The sequence below is a fragment of the Aulonocara sp. 'chitande type north' Nkhata Bay genome, linkage group LG20 (genome assembly GCF_057382095.1).
Source record: "Aulonocara sp. 'chitande type north' Nkhata Bay isolate Kocher_YH1m ecotype deep benthic linkage group LG20, A_spYH_male_GT1.1, whole genome shotgun sequence".
NCBI classification, from domain to species: domain Eukaryota; kingdom Metazoa; phylum Chordata; class Actinopteri; order Cichliformes; family Cichlidae; genus Aulonocara; species Aulonocara sp. 'chitande type north' Nkhata Bay.
In genome coordinates, this window is record NC_141363.1 from 17,746,479 (window position 1) to 17,765,239 (window position 18,761).

General features: G+C 40.1%; 2 protein-coding genes across 7 annotated transcripts; both read left to right on the top strand.

The window, feature by feature from the left end:
- Nucleotides 1–976: 976 nt before the first annotated feature.
- On the top strand, nucleotides 977–7,083 carry pofut1 (protein O-fucosyltransferase 1). Of its 2 annotated transcripts, none has more exons than XM_086278330.1 (7): nucleotides 977–1,129; nucleotides 1,915–2,054; nucleotides 2,340–2,522; nucleotides 2,693–2,805; nucleotides 2,912–3,104; nucleotides 4,804–5,046; nucleotides 5,718–7,083. In XM_086278330.1, the coding sequence occupies exons 1-7, from the start codon at nucleotides 991–993 to the stop codon at nucleotides 5,910–5,912; spliced, it is 1,206 nt and encodes a 401-aa protein (XP_086134456.1). In that variant the 5' UTR covers nucleotides 977–990; the 3' UTR covers nucleotides 5,913–7,083. The 2 variants fall into 2 exon arrangements, with proteins under 2 accessions (XP_086134456.1, XP_086134457.1); XM_086278331.1 differs by having other exon boundaries at nucleotides 1,915–2,036.
- A 1,105-nt stretch (nucleotides 7,084–8,188) lies between these two features.
- On the top strand, nucleotides 8,189–17,797 carry LOC147305398 (kelch-like protein 7). 5 transcript variants are annotated; one of them, XM_086277845.1, is made up of 13 exons: nucleotides 8,189–8,307; nucleotides 10,349–10,472; nucleotides 10,785–10,887; nucleotides 11,296–11,389; nucleotides 12,289–12,413; nucleotides 12,482–12,657; nucleotides 12,803–12,977; nucleotides 13,349–13,452; nucleotides 13,883–14,099; nucleotides 14,253–14,454; nucleotides 16,569–16,666; nucleotides 16,819–17,005; nucleotides 17,370–17,797. In XM_086277845.1, the coding sequence occupies exons 2-13, from the start codon at nucleotides 10,365–10,367 to the stop codon at nucleotides 17,434–17,436; spliced, it is 1,656 nt and encodes a 551-aa protein (XP_086133971.1). In that variant the 5' UTR covers nucleotides 8,189–8,307; nucleotides 10,349–10,364; the 3' UTR covers nucleotides 17,437–17,797. The 5 variants fall into 5 exon arrangements, with proteins under 5 accessions (XP_086133971.1, XP_086133969.1, XP_086133968.1 ...); XM_086277843.1 differs by having other exon boundaries at nucleotides 8,190–8,307; nucleotides 10,346–10,472; XM_086277842.1 differs by having other exon boundaries at nucleotides 8,193–8,351; nucleotides 10,346–10,472.
- Nucleotides 17,798–18,761: the final 964 nt, after the last annotated feature.

Consider the following 18,761-nt stretch of genomic DNA (forward strand, 5'->3'; position numbering starts at 1 on the left):
ATGGTAAATGGACTGGGGCTTATACAGCGCTTTTCTACTCATCTGAGCATTCAAAGCGCTTTACGAAACTTGTGCATTCACCCATTCGCACAAGCACATCTTTCTAAGTGCTTCATAGCTAACATTCACATGGCTGCATCGGAGAGTAATTAGTATCTTGCCCAAGTAAACTAGGGGAAGCCAGGAATCGAACCACCAACCTTCCAATCAGTGGATGACCTGCTCTACCACCTGAGCTACAGTGGGTGGCTGTGGGTGGCTGTAGCTCAGGTTTTAGAGCAGGTTTTTTGATCTTTAAAAACTGAATGTGAAGACAATCACCAATGTCATTCATAAAGAAAATAATAGTTAGATGCAATAATGTACAAAATTGGCTCTATTGCTTATGTTTAAATCGGTTCTACTGTTGCTTATTTAGTAAGTAAGAGTTAATTCTTTAGAACCTGGGCGCCAAACATAAGGCCAAGCTGATTCTGGCCCCCATTTCCAAAGAAATCCCCCCCCCCCCCTCCCTTTCCAAAGTAATTAAGTAATAGATAAACAATAATAATTAAAACACAGGTAAGTTCCTGTTTTTTCACAGAAATTTTTATTTTTTACAATGAAAAAAATACATTTTCTGTTAATTATTGTGAATTACATCTGGGCATTTCTACAGCAGCATTTCTGCATCATACAGGAAAACTGAGATGTATTGTTGAAATCCCTTTCCTTATACTAAATGGGGTTAAATATGTAGTTAAACATCTTTAATCTGACAAAAAGTTTCACTGTTTCAAATCCCTAAAATGTCAAACTGCGAGGAATAGCTACCTGATATTTTATGATCTTCGTATTTCTTTTCTACTTGGATATACACCCATTTTGTTCGATAAAGACCAAAGATTTTACCAGGAGTGCACTTTAGCACCAGTGCAGTAGGTGGCAGCAAAGTTTGAGTTGAACTATTGAAAGAAACCCAAGGAATTGTGGGATGTGACATGAAGCACAATGGCGGTTAAACAACAGAACATTGACGGTCTTTCACTAAAATGTTTATTCTTATCACTTCTACTCCAAACTTGTCGAACCTTTGCCGAAGAGCTGCAGTGGGATGCGAATGGCTACGTTTTGTACTGCCCGTGCATGGGTAAATCATTCTTTGTAGCTACATGCGCTCATTCTGCCGGAGTAACACAGTTAGCGAGTTCAAAAGTTTTTCATGCCCATGTATGAGTTCACAGAGCCAGGAGCTGTCCCAGGGGGTGCTTGTTATTTCGGAGGTAGTGTTTTTACAGTGAAGCTGAGTAGAGAGGACCTTATAAAAATAAACGCTGAACTTGGAGAACATTTGAGCAGCTAAAATATATGTCTTTGTATGCTCAGACAGGAGGGGCGCTTTCAGCCCTTAGAGCGAATGAAATAAGAAATACTAATCATTCCTACTACTAATGAAGTAAGAAACTTACTTAAATCAAGGACATTGCAAAAATTAACAGAAGAGCTGTACGCAAAAACACAAGTTGGCATCTCCGTAAAATTTGTCAGCTGATTAAGCACGATCTGTTCTAAAATTAGTTTTCTACTACACGCTTCCCTTCCATTAATGCACTTACGAGACAGCGATGCCGTGACCTGCTGTTGCTTACCAACAATAAGATTTAGTAAATTTAGAACAGATATTAAGAATGTAAAAGTGTGTGTATGTATATATACTCATAACAGCGGCTTACAGACATTTTCGTAGTTTTCCTAGCTTTTGGCCATCCATTGCAATGAAATGACTATAATGTAGTTATGTTTTCATGCCTCGTTAACTTGTTTAAACAACGAACTTCCTTGTAGTAAATGTATGTCACACATGCCATGTGAAGGAGCACAAAGTTTACACTGATAGATAAGTGCAACTTTATGCACATTATGCATGTTATTCAGGTCGCTTTGGAAACCAGGCTGACCACTTCCTAGGATCTCTGGCCTTTGCAAAGATGTTGAACCGAACCCTGGCAGTCCCTCCCTGGATAGTGTACCGCCATCACACACACCCCTACACCAATGTAAGTCCAGGCAGCAAGGTGAGAGCAAAGCTGTTGTTAAGTGTACTGTGTGGTGTACTTTTAGTATCCCTTTGGGAAGTATCAGAGGTACTGGTCACACGCTGTATATCAGAACAAATGACATAAAGCTATTTTTCACACATGCACTGCAGCCCTAAGCTTTAGTAGCAGGTACTTGTCAAAAATATACATAAATAGCTAGAGCATATCTGTCTAACACAAATGTGATTTTGTTAAAGCTATTACACACCAAGTCTTAAGGTGGCTGTGTTGTTTTATTCCACTCTTATGTATTCTGTTCAGGTCCATGTTCCCTACAGCGAGTTCTTCGTGCTGGAGGCTTTGTCTGCCTACCACCGTGTGATCAGCTTGGAGGACTTCATGGAGAAGCTAGCCCCCAAATACTGGCCTTCAGGACAGAGGAATGCCTACTGCTTTGAGACGGCGGCCCATCGGAGTAAGGACAAGAAGTCCTGCCCAATGAAGGTGAATTAGAATCTAAAAGAAACCTTATCTGGCTTAATGTGATTAGCCACAGGTGAAATGCTGCCCTCTGGCGGTCCACGGACAGTCCACAGATTATATATTGTATATTGATCAGAAGCTCCTGTTTGAACATTCTAATATGGCCAGATTATCCCGATTTATTTTTTCAGGATGGGAACCCATTTGGGCCATTCTGGGACTATGCCGGTGTGGACTTTGACAAGTCTGTCTTATTTGGTGGGATTTCCTTCAGTGCCTATCACCAACCTCAGTGGATGAAGAAGTGAGTACATGTCAGTGCAGGTATACACAGAATTATTAAAGGTGACATAAAACATTAAAAAAACCTACCTCATTCACTATTCCACTGTTTCATGCTCTTGGGTTAGGTTTCCTCCCTTTGAGCACCCTGTCCTGGCCATGCCTGGGGCTCCAGCTCAGTTTCCAGTGATAGAAGAGCATGTGGGCCTGCAGCGCTATATAGTTTGGTCAGACAAGATGGTGAAGGAGGGAGAAGAGCACATTGCCACCTTGCTGACCAGGCCATATGTTGGCATCCATCTGAGGATTGGCATAGACTGGGTGAGATAAGCTTGACAAGCCTGGACACAGAGGGTTTTATTCACATGCTCTCTTATGTGCAGCCCCTCAGTCTGAAAAAGTGAGTTGTTTTAGCTCCTTTTCCTTCAGAGCCACAGATCTCTTAATTGGCTAGCACTTGCAAACAGAAGGTTGGGTGGGCTTCTGGGTGAATTCATGTGCTGCATCACAGACATACCTGTGATGGTCCAAGTGTCTCTGCACAGTCTGTTTTTCATGAGAGAGCTAAATTGGCCATAGGTATGAATGTCAGTGTGAATGGTTATCCGTTTCAGTCCCAAGCTGGGTTTGTTCATAGCAGTAAATGAATATTCATTCAGTGCATCATTGAGGCTCAATTCAATTTTATTTATATAGCACCAAATCACAACAACAGTCGCCTCAAGGCACTTTATATTGTACAGTAGATTCTACAATAATAGATACAGAGAAAAACCCAACAGTCACATGACCCCTATGAGCAAGGTCTTCCTATGAGTGGGAAGGAAAAACTCCCTTTTAACAGGAAGAAACCTCCGGCAGAACCCGGCTCAGGGAGGGGCGGGGCCATCTTCTCTCACCCCAACCAGGGTGAGAGAAGGAAGGCAAGGCTCAGTGATGACTGACTAAAATCTACTGACAACCAATGTTCCCTCTAGTTGTTTAGGAAGGGGGGGAAGTTTTAGGAGTGACGGCGGCGTTTTGAGATGTGAGAGATTTGAGATGTTTAGCGCAAATCTTGTGTAGTTAGTGTGTAATGTAGTCAATAGTTTTGTTGTGTGTGTCAGAACAATGAGGTGTTACAGGAGTGATACATCTCCTGTTGTCAGGCCTGCAGGTATCAGGCTGTTGTTCTCCTTTATCTCATAGTGGACAGAAATTATTTTTTGGAATGGCACAAATAATTTGTGTGGCATCAAATTTGATGCAGAACAGCTGATTGTTCTGTAAATAGTTTGAAATGTTTATTTTAAAAAATGCCTTGGCTGCATTTTTAGGTAAACAGCTGCAAAAACCTTTGTTTGCATAACTCAGTTACTTTTTTGAAGAAGTAACTATATAATTAATTGCCCAACATTGGTCATTATATACTGTATTTTGCAGACAGAGAGTTACAGGACTCTGTCCCAGATGCCCAGTCTCCCAGACTCATACTCATAATACAAGTCAGAGCTTTATAAAAAAAAGAAAAGAAAAAAAGAAAGAAAGTGTGTTGTTTTCCAAATTGGAGTTCAAGTTATTTTTACTTAACATACTACACAGGTCACGAACAAGATTTTTTTTAATTTTCATTGTAAGTGGGCTAAAGCAGTTAATTAAAAGTAGTATAACATAAATGTAAATGCTGTAATTTGATTATTTTAATAAACCATGTAACTTGGATGGATTCGATACTGGCGTGAAAACAGTGCACACGTCTGCTGTTGGTCACAGTGGTCCAACGGGGTCTCAGGGAGTTTGTGTGTTCGCTCAGACACATCAAAAATTATAGGGAACATTGCTGACAACAGAGGAGGAGCAAGCCCATAAAAGAAACTATGCGGAAATGAAACAAGGACACAAATGAGGTCGATAAATGAAATATTTGTATTCATTTTTTTCCCCTTTGGCTCATTGTATCCATATATTGTGAGGGAACAGTCAAACCTTATAGTCTGTACAGTTTATATTCTAACTTTTTAATCTTTGTCTCCTTTTCTAGCAAAATGCCTGCAAACTGCTGAAGAATGGCGATGCAGGACCTCATTTCATGGCCTCCCCTCAGTGCGTCGGGTATAACCGTCAAAAAGCCCTGCCCCTCACTATGGCCATGTGTCTCCCTGACCTAACTGAGATTCGTGGGGCTGTCAAGCTGTGGGTAAAGAAGACCAACGCCCGTTCTGTCTACATCGCCACAGACTCTGAATCGCACAGTCAGGACATTGAAAAGCTCTTCAAAGGCAAGGTGGGTTCTTGTGTGGAGAATTCATAAGTCTGTCATAAGCTTGTTTTGGCATCTTTGTCCTTAATGCTAACTTGAGGGGCTGGGAGGTTTGTGAGAACTTAAGAACCTTTCAAACTCTTTACAGAGTCACTAAAAATAATCTGGCTGGCTGTGAGCCCAGAAGCTTCACCCACATGCCGTTTATGAGGGGCAGCCAGTTAGAAAATGCTGGTTTAAAGGGAGGAGCTAATTTCATACTCCATTTACCTTAGAAGTCAGATAGTCAGATCCCAGCTTCAGTATCTCACAGCTGATTACGTTCATGCCACCATCTTGAATTGTGAAGTCGGGGTTGGTGTGGCTGCTGAGGTGGTGTTCCAGTTGTTAATTCAGACTGGGGACTGGATATTCTGACTTCAAATGGAACGCATCATAAAGCTACTCATTTTTTTACATATGTAATCTATAGGACGATAAAATATTTGAAAGCTGCATGTGACCTTACTCCATTATACTTCAATTTTGTATTTTTCTTTTTTGTAGTAAAGACATTTCCACCATAAAGTGATACATAAAAGCTACAATTTTTGTACCTCTAAGAGGAGGAATTCCCTGCTTTAAGACCCGAAGATCTGGAGCGAGACCTGAAGGAAAGCCCGTCTAATTTGTGGTTTCCACTGTGACCTCTGCAGGTGAAAGTGGTGAGTCTTCAGCCAGACTTTGCCCAGATGGACTTGTACATCTTAGGCCAGTCTGACCACTTCATTGGCAACTGCGTTTCCTCCTTCTCTGCCTTTGTGAAGAGAGAGCGGGACGTCCGCAGCCTTCCCTCCTCCTTCTTCGGTATGGACAAGCCGGGGAAATCAAATGCCAAAGAAGAGCTCTGATTGTCAGGCGTTCGTCCTCTGAACACTGATTCTAATTACATGTCATGAGGAGGCGAGAGAGTGTTCAAATCTCACACAATGGTTCACAATGTGTCCAGTAAGATTATAAATTAAGGCTACACGCATGTCTACTTTCAGAATGGGTTATGTGTGTTAAAACATGGAGAGTGCTGCTATCAGGAAACACTATTTAAATAAACGCTATTATAATGCAAATACAGTTTTTTAGGGAGTAAAAAACTGTTAAATTAGCAGATGTTTTAACAGTGTTCATCAGTCAGCCACACATTCACTCTGAGCTGTTTGTGGTACACAAGTGGAACCTATACTGCAATGAGGAGGCATAAATGTATACTGTAAGGACTGTCTGAAATACCAGTTTTTAGGCTCTGCATCTATGGGATAATCAACAGAATGTTCAGGGTTTCAACCAACAGGGGTTGGCAGCTGAACATGGCTTAAAAGTATAAGCAGAACCCCCTCCCCATTTTTACATTTAGTCAGAAAAAAAGTTATTAGACAGCAAGCATCAAGTGATCTAATGTCTTTGTTCCCTTTCATGTTTGTGCATCAACCTTTTTTGGTTCCCCATACTGAAGCCAGTTTTCCTTTCCTGAGGAAAACACGCCACTTCCCTAACATTTCCTTTAGGTACTGCCTTCAACAAACTGTAAAAGAGTGAATGCACACTCAGCAGTGACGCTCTGCTGCTCTTTCCTTTCCTTCCTCTATAACTTCCATAACATGGAGATCACAGTAACTGAGCCTGCTGTATATACCAGTTCGAGAGAGGGGAAGAGGAGACATTACCTCTCAGTTTAAAGGTCTCAGGACCAAAATCCATATGTGAACACCTGCACTGAAAGTTGTAATTTTGTTGATGTTTAAGGGAATTTAGATGTGCATACATGTGACGATGTATGTTAAGCTGGTAAACGCAATGATTTTGAAGTCAAATGTTTTTCATGTCTTTTTTTTAATCAATAAAGTCATGCACACTTTTTTTCTGAAGGACCAGCAGCCTGTTTACTTCCCTCTGGAAGCTTAGCTTTGAATCAGTTTGTCAAATCAGTGAACAGGCTAAGCATGTGGGGCCTTTATAAGTATTTTTCATAATGTGAGCTTGGATATTTTTTTATTCACAGCTGAATAAAGTTACTTTTAAGTTGTACATTTTGTGTATTCTTCAGTGTAATATACTATGCTTTCACATAATTACAAAATATATCTTAACTATATCCTACTTGCACCATTAAGTTCAGTTTTAATTATATTGCACCAATTCACAAAAAGTCACATTGTGGTGTTTTAGGGTAACAATAGTATTAAGAAGAATCCTCAATAATCAGAAGATGCCCAATATACAAGCACTTGGTGACAGTAGGAAGGAAAAACTCAATTTTAACAGGAAGGAAATTCAAGCAGAACCAGGCTCAGAGAGGAAATCTACCACAATTGGCTGGTGACAGAGAGGAGAGCAGAGAGACACTGGGGGAGAAATGGCACACTATGGGATAGACAGAGTTTAATGATTACTATTAGTTAAATGGATAATATGTCAAACTCTGAACACTGATTTGCAAATTATGGAATTTTTAGTAAAGAGGTAGGAATAAGTAAGTGTAAACTTCATTCTACTCCTTTGAGTATAGACGTATGGATGTAGAGATATTCATGATAACTTCACGTCTTTGTGTGTTTGCAAAGTTTTTCTTTTTCTTGTTATTTTAGCTATATTTACATATTAGAAATAAACACTGTTTTATTCTACTCTAATAGTGGCATATAAACAGAGAGGGTGAATGAAGTGAATATGTTAAGCTAAAACAGCATAACCTTTTCTTGAAAATGAACAGTTTTTGCACAAATCTGAACTCAAATCTCTTCTTAAATCTAGTTTCTTTCAGTTTGGCTTTTTTTTTTTAGTTCTTTTGTTTTTTTCCCGCAGTTTCCAAGAAGAGCACTCGGAAAGGCTGCTCCATTTGTGCCACAAGTTCATTCAAGATTCTTTATTTGTCACATGCATAGTTTTACTAGAGTTTACTAGACTTTAGAGTACGACGTGCACTGAAACGGTCCTCTACTACTGTGCATAAACAGGATATTATATACAGTAAATAGTTAATTATAAACATTAAGTATATTAAATAAAACAATCTGGAAATTTTACATTTAAAGTCTGAAAATGTACATTGTGCCAGTGGAATGTTATTAAAGTGTCTCGTGCATACATTACAACGTTCACGTTCCATGCAGTAACGCCAACACTTGGACTCCGCCCCCGGGCCTCGTGCTCAGTTTGAGTGTTCTTGAGTTAAAAGTGGCAAGTATGGCACGGATGTAAACAAGGTCACGGCCTTGACCCTTACAAAGCGGGACTTCCTGTAGTATAAAAGTGAGCTTTGCTTTCTTGCACTTGATCTGAGAGATCGGGTGCAGGTAGGTAACTGATTTGCTTTTTTAAAGCCACCATTAAATTCGCCATTTTGTGGTGCGCGTGCCCTGTATTCCTCCCTCGTTTCTTCTTGTCTGCCAGTTAGAGTTAGCTGGCATGCTAGCAATGGATAGCATGCCAGCTAATATTCAAGTGTTTGTGTAGACTGTTTTTTTCTTTGAAGGTCCTACCCAATCAAACATAGCAAAACAATAGAAGTATTTTGCTAGGTGATGTCTGGCTATTTCATTGCTCTTTATGTAATTAGGATTTGGCACTACCTTCCAGCTGACTTCTCCCAAAAATTAGTTAATAGCTAGGTTTCATTTGACGTAGACGTGACGTCGACGTAAAGCGCGAAATTTGACTGGCGGTCGGAAGTGAAAAAGATAAGCGCAAAATCACAGACAGACAGTACGCAAAATGCCTATGTCCTGTTGTGTTTACGGATGCTCCAGTAGGTCGACCAGAGAAACTGATAAACGGTATTTTAGGGTACCAAAAATAGCCCAACGAAGAGGAGAAAAATGGAAAATTCTAACCGAAAAACGTAGGAAAAAATGGATTTTAAATTTACGTTTACAGTCGGGAGGAGCAGTCTGCCAATGCCCGTGTCTGCAGCGACCACTTCGTCAGAGGTAATGTTATGTTTGCAAACGAACTTATTAGCATTAGGTAGTCGTTAAATTCTCGTTTACTTAGTGCTTTTAAGTTAGTAGTCTAATATTGACTTGATTGGGACTATAGGCTGCCCAAGTGCTTTGGATGACGAAGAGTCGGAGGACTGGGCTCCGACGGTCAATCTCGGCTACGAACGAAAACCCAGATCGGAATCAGTTCTCAAACGAGAGAAAAGAATGAAGCTTAAGGCAGAACAGCATCGATGTGCAGAGGCGATTTTGGATATGCAACAGACTGCTGAGAGCCCGGATTTGAGCCTAGTGACAGTGGAGAACAGGCTACTAACCCTGCCATACAATTGCAATGAGCTGCAATCACTTCTCCATCCTCCTTTGTAATTACCCAAGTCTTCAGAGGTGTCTCGTTAGACCGCTGAGAATGGTTTACCTTGAAACAAACAACTGTCACTCTAACGAAGTCCTAAGGATGTGGCATGTTTGTTGACGTTAAAGCCGCTACCGCTAACTGTTAGCGTGTTTAAGATAAAGCAATATAAGAACAAACACTCACCCTTGCAAACACCAAACTGTATCCATCACGGAGACGTTTTGTTCCAAGGTTGTGGACCCACCCGCTGACAAAAAAATTGTACGCCTCCAGACTCTTGAAAGCTTTCATTTGCTGCCTAGTGTAGTAAGAAGTCTGGAGGACCAAGTAGTTGGTGATATCCACAGCCTCGATAGTAGGCAAATCCTTTACTTCTGTGGTGTATTCGGACATTTTCAAAGAATACGGATCACGTCCGATATATTTTTTAACTATCTGTTTATATCTCTCCCGAGAAACGGGGTCTAAAGTTGCACAATAGCTGCTCTCCTGACTCTCCACAGTGTCCTCCATGTTTACTTCCGCCCTCCACTCAAAAATCGCGCTGCCTCCGCACGTCATCAGAACCACGTGACCGCAACCCAACTATTGTTTTCTACATTGTTTGTTGGGGGCCAACGTCATTTGTACTGGTACTGGAGGCAGTTAAGAGCTAGTCTTCTCCTGAACTATGTGTGTTTGAACTGAAGGGAGGGGGATAAAAGAAGCTAGAACAAGAAACAAAGCTATTGGAAAGTGCTCTCCAGAACGTCTCACTTTTCAAGTTGTTGGGGCATCTCCTTCTCTGTAACCTGTCAAGCTCCTGCATCCATAAAACAGACATGGAAGTAACAAGTGGCCCAGTAGTGCTGTGAAAGCAAGTTTGTGTTTTGATATCGACATCTTTGATATTGCATGTCTGAGGAAATTTGAGTGTTGCTCACCTGGTTCAAGAGCAGCAGAAGGGAAGGAGTTTGAGAGAAACTGTTTACTGAAACATATCTTCTGACAGTAGCGCCGACATAAATGGGATGATGGCCTCCTCATCATGTGCCAAGAAAAATAACAGAAAAAGTGCCATCAGAGAGCGCACATGTCTGACCAACTACATGGGATTCCTTAACCACGTGAGAAAACAGGTGGGTGTTTAAGAATACAAAAGCCTGTAGACTAATGCTGCCAAAAGGCACGACTGTGGTTGTTCCCGTCTTGGTTCTTGTGCTTTGTAGTACAAAGCAAGGTTGACGGGTTAGCGACGCATACTGATGTTATTTTACTGATGAATTTCCTGTGTCACAAAAGTAACACAGGAAACTCTGATTTACCCGACTAAATAATTGGCGTCGCTACATTGGTAATCTCTGACTGGGGCTTTAGGTCAAACACAAGGAAAGTTTGACAAAGTTGAACTTGCTATCTAGTACACCTTTTTGATGACTGATTTTCTCCAGGGCAGCCTCTGTGATGTGACCCTTGTGGTTCAGGGAAAACGCCTTGCAGCACACAGAGCAGTGCTAGCTGCAGCCAGCCATGTCTTCAGACTTATGTTCACCAGTAAGGATAACACAAAACTACACAAAAGAACACACATTAATACTCTGCCTTGAGGCCTTACTACAAAACTGTCTCCAGAGAAACATCAGAGGAGCATCCCTCAGGTTGAGTAAAATAGAAAAAGAACCATGTGAGCCAAAATGTAAATATCTTGTAAAGACTAAAATTAAGTAACTGTGTGAGTTGAAACATAATGGTAAATCGACTCTGGTTTTGCTTGCCTTCCTTTTAATTCACAATATACATTTCATTTAACAAAATGGACTGCATTTGGCTTCAAACACAAAAGCTCAATGGTTTATTTCAACAAAGATGGCTAATTTCTGAAACGCGTATGGCTGTTGATGTAGTTCTGTTAATTGTTGTTAATTGTTTTATTTGTTTGTTTGATTTTCTTTTCACTTTCAGCCAGAATGAAGGAGTCTGTGTCTCCTGAGGTGGAGCTCAGGAGTGTTGAGCCTGAGATTCTTGAGCTGTTGCTTGAATATATTTATACCTCACAGTAAGTGTGTTTAAAACAGGGCTATACTGTGAAGCAAGTTGAACCCAATAAGGCTTTGTTTGTGTTAACTGGCTTGACAAAGCTTAAAACTACAGTCAGTGGTAATGGGTATCACAATAGTGGTTAGCAGTTTTTGTTTTGTTTTGTTTTTTTCTTTTAAGCCAGCTTTCTGCTTCAGACTCTGTGTGCACTCACATAAAATGGGATTTTGACGTGTCACAAGTCTTATTCTGCACAGAATAATCCCTACACCGCGTTCCAAATTATTATGAAAATTGTATTTGGTGTCATAAAGATTAGATATGATGTTTTTCAATTAAATGCATGGATGGCACTGTGTCTCAGTGCTCTTTGGATCACTAAAATCAATCTCTGACACCTGTGACTATTAGTTTACCAGGTGAGCCTAATTAGAGGGGAAAAACTACTAAAGAGTATGTTCCACATTATTAAGCAGACCACCATTTTCAAGCTATATGGGAAAGAAAAAGGATCTCTCTTCTGCTGAAAAGTGTGAAATAGTGCAATGCTTGGCCATGGAATGAAAACCTTAGATATTTCACAAGAACTTAAGTGTGATCATTTTTCTGTGGCTGAGTCACAGCACACACAGGTTCATGCAGATAAAGGCATAAGGAAGGTTTCTGCCAGACAAATGCACTGGATTAAGAGCAAGCCTTTTTTTTTAAATTTTTAAATTTATTTATTTTTTTATAAATGCTTGGCTCTAAACACATGCCGTAAATAAAAGAATAGGAGAGAACATGGCATTTTTATTCACTTTTAAACCAGAAAGCCTTAACATAACTAGTGCATTAACCTTACTTTGCAGTACACTCATCATATGGCAATAAAAGATTGTTTTCTTTTTTCATACTTTGTGTTTTGCCGTGTCCCAGAATCACAGTGGACAGTACTAATGCAGAGTCATTGCTGAATGTGGCCAACCAGTACCAGATTGAACCAGTGAAGATGATGTGTGCGAAGTTCATTTTTGGACAGATTGATGCAACAAACTGCCTGGGTAACAACAGAAACACAGACCTGCCATTGTGGATTTCTTTGAGTGATTCCTGTTCTGTGCTTTTGCAGGCATTTCAGTATTCTCAGACCGCATGAACTGTCCAGAGCTGAAGGCAGCAGCAGAGGAGTTTTCCTATCTCCACTTTACTGATGTCTGCAGACTGGATGAATTTCTAAATCTGGACATTGCACAGCTCGCGCAACTACTGCACCAGGACAAACTCACTGTCTACTGTGAGACACAGGTACCACAGTGTCGACTAAAATTTTATATTTAAAACAAAAAAATGTAGCCAACTGAAATCAAACTAGACCTGAAATTTAACTAAAGCAAGTTTAAAAACAAAAACACTGTAGAAAGCCTTTGTTCCCACATGTTGCTCCATTCAGGTTTATGATGCTGCAGTGCGCTGGCTAAAGTATAACATCCCAAGTAGACAACAGCATATTGTGGATGTTTTGAGGTGCATTCGCCTACCTCTGGTCCCCAAAACCTTCCTGTCAGAAACTGTAAAGACTGAGCCGCTCTTCCAGGACAACCCACACTGTTTACAGATGATCACCCGTGAGTAGCAAAATGGAGAGCTTGCACTCAAATTCAAGTTTAAGACATTCATGCAAGAACAGTGGCGTAACCAACATTCCCAATGAAATGATCTGCATCATTCAATGGAAGCAAAAAGTTTAAACTGATGAATTTCAGTAAAACCTGTTATACATGTTCAACATAATATTGTGGCTAATTGAATTCCAGGGTTTTGCTGGAATATTTTCTGGGTTTTGTGTGTATGTATATGTTGTTGCTCTAAATGGCCAGTATTGGTAATTTGGCTCGTCACGTGACACAGGCAAAGTTCAAATAGTTGCGATATTGCTTTCCACTGTGTAGATGGATCTATTCATTCACAAAAAAACCCTCATTGCTTTTTGCCTTAGGTGCAATGTGGGACCTTGGAGAGCTCAGCCAACCACGTCGCAAGAAGTACGACAACTGCATTGGTCTGTTTAATGGTAACCGCTGCTACTACTTTGACCCCAAGGTAACAACAAATATTTACAAATTCTAGCCACAGGGGCATCACTTCAGACTGTGTAATATCGTTTGGGTATGTGCTTTTTTAGCAGTTGCTTGATGCTTATTTACATTGCCACCTTAGGTAAATGTAGAGGAATCCCACTGATTACATATGAGCTACCTTTAACCTACTATAAGGAGGAAAAACTCTCAAAGTGACTTCCAGCTCAAGGCAGGCCAGCCATTTTTGGTGGAAGGTTAAGGGGAAATAAGATTGAGAAGATGAGCACGAAGCAACAAACAGTAAATGAGGCTAAATAGTGGTGCACATTAGTAGAATAACGATTTGGTTAATCTTCGGTGTTTGTTTGTTTTGTTGTTTTCTTTCAATAGTTCCATACAATAGCAGGTCTGTTCTAATCATTACACAAGTGTTGGTATTGCTTTCCATTCAGGATTACAGCTGGATGAGCATCAACTGCAAACTGTCAAAACGCCAGAATAGGGTGGGCTCCATTTTAGGTGGCTCACACAGCTTTCACATCAAACACACAGACTTCTACAACATTCTGAGGAATAGATGCTCCAGGCCAGGGCCACCAACACCTCGTGAGAACATGTCTGCTTGTGTTTTTGAGGGCAAGATCTTCACATCTGGAGGATCAGAAGCGGGTATGCATGGTGATATGTGTATCTCTTGAAGAGACTGTGGGCAGTGAATTGCTATAGTTTTGCTATGAATGTAGTATAACTTGTTATCAGTGGGGAAAGTTTCTAGCCATGTCTGCAAGCATATGTTTCTGATATTATGTATTGTTTTTGCAGGTGGGTCAGCTGTGGACCTCTTTGAAAGTTATGACACAATGACAGAGTCATGGCAGGTCAACACCAGCATGCTAGTGTCCCGCTGCAGTCATGCCTCAGTGGAGGCCAATGGGCTCATTTATGTTTGTGGAGGACTGACTGGCAACAGTGTTTCTGGTAGAGTCCTCAGGAACTGTGAGGTCTATGACCCCAGCACACAACAGTGAGTCACTACAGCTCTGTATGCTGCTTTTTTTTTTTTTTTTTTTTTTTTTTTTTTTTGTCTGTGTATGTTTGCAATGTTTGGGACTTTGTGCTTTAAAGGAGGTGTATGAATCAATGGGCATCAGGAGGCTAGCAAAGTTAAAGCTAAATGTATACCACTTTATTGCATGACTGACCAGTGTCACTGGCGATTGTGCATGGTGTTCCTGCATTACGCTGGAATTTTGATGAATTAGATAAAAGAAAAGTGGCAGCTGAAGTATTAGGCTACGTTCACACTGCAGGTCTTAATGCTCAATTCCAATTTTTTTTGATCAAATCCGTTTTTGTTTATTTTGTTTTTTGTCTGCTCGTTCACACTACAAATAAAATGCGACAGCAAACGCGCTCTAGTGTGAACGCTCAAAGCGGCCGCATGCGCAAAAGAAGACGTCACACACAACGCACTCTGTTTAGACCCAGAGCAAACTATATTGTTTGACTGATGGCCCTTAATATAAAGACTTCGGACTTCATGTTTCCCAATTTTTGCTTTAAGTTATTTTGTTATTTACATAATAATGTAAATAACCTAATAATGATCCTTATTGCTGTTTAAGAGAGGAGCGGTGCTTCAAAGGATAGTTGCAGATTTCTGTCAGAATCTGCAGGTTATACAGTACAAATAAAATGTTAACGTTTCTCCAACGTTGTCTTCCCAGCAGTTTTAGTCTGATATTATGTATTGTTTTTGCAGGTGGGTCAGCTGTGGACCTCTTTGAAAGTTATGACACAGTTCCCAGCTTTCGCCTGCAGTGTGAACGTAGCTTTAATCTTGCATAAGTAAGCACAAAAGTTACTGTTGTTGTACTGGCCACAGTGGACGCCAGTGTAAAAATACATGGTTTCCAGGTTTCTCCCAGTGCACAGTGGATCTTATAGCCACCCCGGCAGGTGGTCAACAAGGACACCAAAACTTGTGAAAACATGGGATTTCAAAATAATACCATAATGCATCTTCTAAAAATCTTGACCAAATTCGAAGTCAGAAGTAAAGTTTTCTGAACTTTTAGTTTAATTCTATTTATATAATAAAATTATATAATTGATACATTATCAAGATTGTTAATAAGCTCATCCATAGATTGTATGGCTACATGGCCAATACCTTCTCATTAGTCCTAAGTAATGCTAATAAAATACTAGGAGCAGGATGATTGGTTGGTACAAACTCTGTCAAGTTAAAGTTTTATTTTATATAACACCAAATCACAACAGTCACTTCAAGGTGCTTTATATAGTAAAGATCCTACCATAGTGGAGAGAGTTGGTGTTGGTGGCAAGGGAAAAACTCCTGTTAACCAGATAGAACCCTCTGGTTGAACCAGGCTCAGGATGGGGCAGCTATCAGCTGTGACTTTTTGGGGTGAGCAAGGGAAACGACAAAATCAACACTATGGAAGAGAACTGTAATATTTCAAACTCTTTAGCCAGGCTCCTCCGCCATTGCAGTGTTTGAAAAGTATTTTTATATTATTAATAATATTTTTATAATAAAGTATTGAAAAGAGTAATATTACAACTAGTTAGCTTCCGCCATTATTGGAAACTGGAATTGGCTGGGAGGTGCTATGAATTCTGGGATAGGTTGGGCCACGAAGTCCAGGGAAATGAAGGACTCATTTGGAGCAGCCTTCATTGCCTGGCTGTGACATAAACGGCCTTCAAATGCGGCCTCCGAAGCATGCAGCCCCTTAATTGGGGCATAGCATAAGTAACCATTGGTGGTTTTCAAGGCTTCATGTCAAAGCAGAGAAACTGATTATAGAATAGTTTTTGTACGTGGGTGTAAACCAGTCTATTTCTGCTTTGAAGCTGCACATTTTAACAATGGAATTTGGAGATTAATTTTGAACCAGATTTCAATGACAATTCCGGGAACTTTAGGGTTTTTGACACTTTGCTTTGGACATCGGTTTTCGGCACCAAGGTTGTCATTACCAAACATTTGAAAATCTTGCTGAATAAATTCCCTTAAAAGCTTATTCAGAGGGTCATAAAACTCTCAAGAATACGCATTAGATTTTTTTTTTCTCCTCTACACTATATTTATTTTCTGCTACAACCTTCCAGGTGGAGAAAATTGCATGAAATGAGGGTTGCCAGGAAGAACCATGGGCTAGTGGTTATCGACAACAAGATCTATGCTGTTGGAGGCGAAGGGTCAACTGGTAAAGAAAATGGTGTTAAGGAATCAAAGTACTACTGTAGTTTATCACGATGGCCATAGCTAGTAGGTCTGTATAATGCATGGTGGTTTGTTTGTGTGTGTGGGTTTTTTTTTTTTGGTTTTTTTTTTGGGGGGGGATTCCCTGTTTTCCAGGTGGCCTTGACTCAGTAGAATACTATGATATTACCACTAACAAGTGGCATGCTGCCTCAAGGATGCCATGGAGAAGTCTCTCAGTGAAATGTGTGCCTGTCGGTGACGTCATTTTTGTGCTGGCAGGCAGGGGACTAGGGGCACAGTGCCTCACAAATGTCCTAGAATACCACACAAAAACCAATAGGTTGGTACATCAACTAAATACTGTTGACATAAACTATATGAATAACTAAATATAAAAATGGACAGCACTTTATTTTTCAGAATGTCTAAACATCTCATGAATATGAATTTAAATGTATGTCAGTCAGTCAAACCATTTTGGTTACACTTCTTTAACAAAATGATACATTCTTGTTAGAAATCAACATAAGTGATTGGGCAGTTGGGTTGTAAAAAGTAGTGCCTAATATGACTTACCTTATTATTTTATGATGCTTTAGCCACTGCTGATATTTGTAAAAGAAGCATCATTACTATAAAGTCTGAGCAGTAAACACTCAATCTATTTGCTCAACTTCTTACTGAAACATTTCTTTTGTGTTCAGGTGGGTAACATCCAAAGCTCAAGCTTTTTTCTCCACCAGCTGCATTATCTGCACAGTTGGTCCATGAGAGTTCATTGCAGGCAGCCGCAAAATGTTTTTATTTGCCTCATCCTCATAGGACAAGATACACATTTGATTGTTATGATGCTTGTTTGAGACCCCTAGGATTCCTGTAGTGGAATAGTAAACTGATTTGCACAAGGACCTACTACTGAAAGGGTTACTCATCACAATATTTAATGTGCATGTTTACAGAATGGTTATGTTCTTTTAACTTTGTTTAGCAGTAAAAATTCTCTTGCTTGTAAATGTTTGGCAGATATGTGCTGTTTTTATCGATTCATGACTAACTTAATAAAAGTGCTTTGCTAATGATTTGAAATGTTCTTGTAGGAGTCTTCCCCCCCCCCCCCCCCCCCCTTGCTTTGCGTAAGTTCCTTTCGTGTGTGTGTGTGTGTGTGTGAGAGAGATTATTAAACAGTCGCACATAAATAAGTGACGTCATATTCAGTACTTTTGACAGTTCACTCTTCGGCCGCTCCATCTTATTAGGGAAATTCCATATACATAAATGTAAATTTCAAAACTCAACCCCATCATTTAATTTGTTTTTGATTGAAATTGAATATTACTTTAACTCTTAAATTAACTTCCAATTAAAAAAAAAAAGGTTTATCATTGATTGAAATTCATTCAGAAATGTTTAACGAATGAGCTGTCACAACTTTCAAGTACAAAGTTGTTATGAAGTCTGTCACATCCCCCCCCCCCCTTTTTTTTTTTTTTTTTTTTTTTTTATCCTTTATTTATCCTTTTTTCATTGTACTATATATTGTTACTCTTATTTGCCTTGTATGTCTACTGTACAAACTGAACTGGAATGACTGACTGTTCGCTTTATAAGTTCAATAAAGTTTGGAAGAAAAAAAAACCCTCTTCGGCCGCTCCCGTCTGCCGCATTTTGCGGCAAAATTATCCACACCCACCGCCGCGCTATGAATTGTGGGATATATGGGACCACGAAGCGTGCACCAGACCACGCTTGATATTTGGGGAAATCGACGCATTTGAAGTACACTTCGAATTGGGACAGCCGTCGTGGCGTGGCGGTGACGTAACCGCACTTGAAATGCGTACTTCAAGCGTGCAGACCCTGAATTGGGACACAGCCAGTGTCTGATGTAGAGCAGGTGTGCTTGAAAGCTATTATTTTTGTGGAGTAACAAACTGGCAGCCCTGGAGTGTTTTCTGCTTGTTTTTACCTCAGCAGTTATCACCTTAATGGGGATGTGTCTGTGTAAGCCAAACAATAAATGATTCAGGATAGTTATTTGTCTATTGGCATTTTTTTCCAGCACTGTAACTGCCGGTTAAACAGGTGAATACACTCCA

Coding starts and splice junctions, on each gene's coding strand:
- pofut1 (XM_086278330.1), top strand. CDS start 991: ATGGCGGTTAAACAACAGAACATTGACGGTCTTTCACTAAAATGTTTA. Junction 1,130..1,914: donor TTTGTACTGCCCGTGCATGG/GTAAATCATTCT, acceptor CATGTTATTCAG/GTCGCTTTGGAAACCAGGCT. Junction 5,047..5,717: donor AAAAGCTCTTCAAAGGCAAG/GTGGGTTCTTGT, acceptor TGACCTCTGCAG/GTGAAAGTGGTGAGTCTTCA.
- LOC147305398 (XM_086277840.1), top strand. CDS start 8,770: ATGCCTATGTCCTGTTGTGTTTACGGATGCTCCAGTAGGTCGACCAGA. Junction 13,453..13,882: donor GCTACTACTTTGACCCCAAG/GTAACAACAAAT, acceptor CTTTCCATTCAG/GATTACAGCTGGATGAGCAT. Junction 16,667..16,818: donor TGGAGGCGAAGGGTCAACTG/GTAAAGAAAATG, acceptor CCTGTTTTCCAG/GTGGCCTTGACTCAGTAGAA.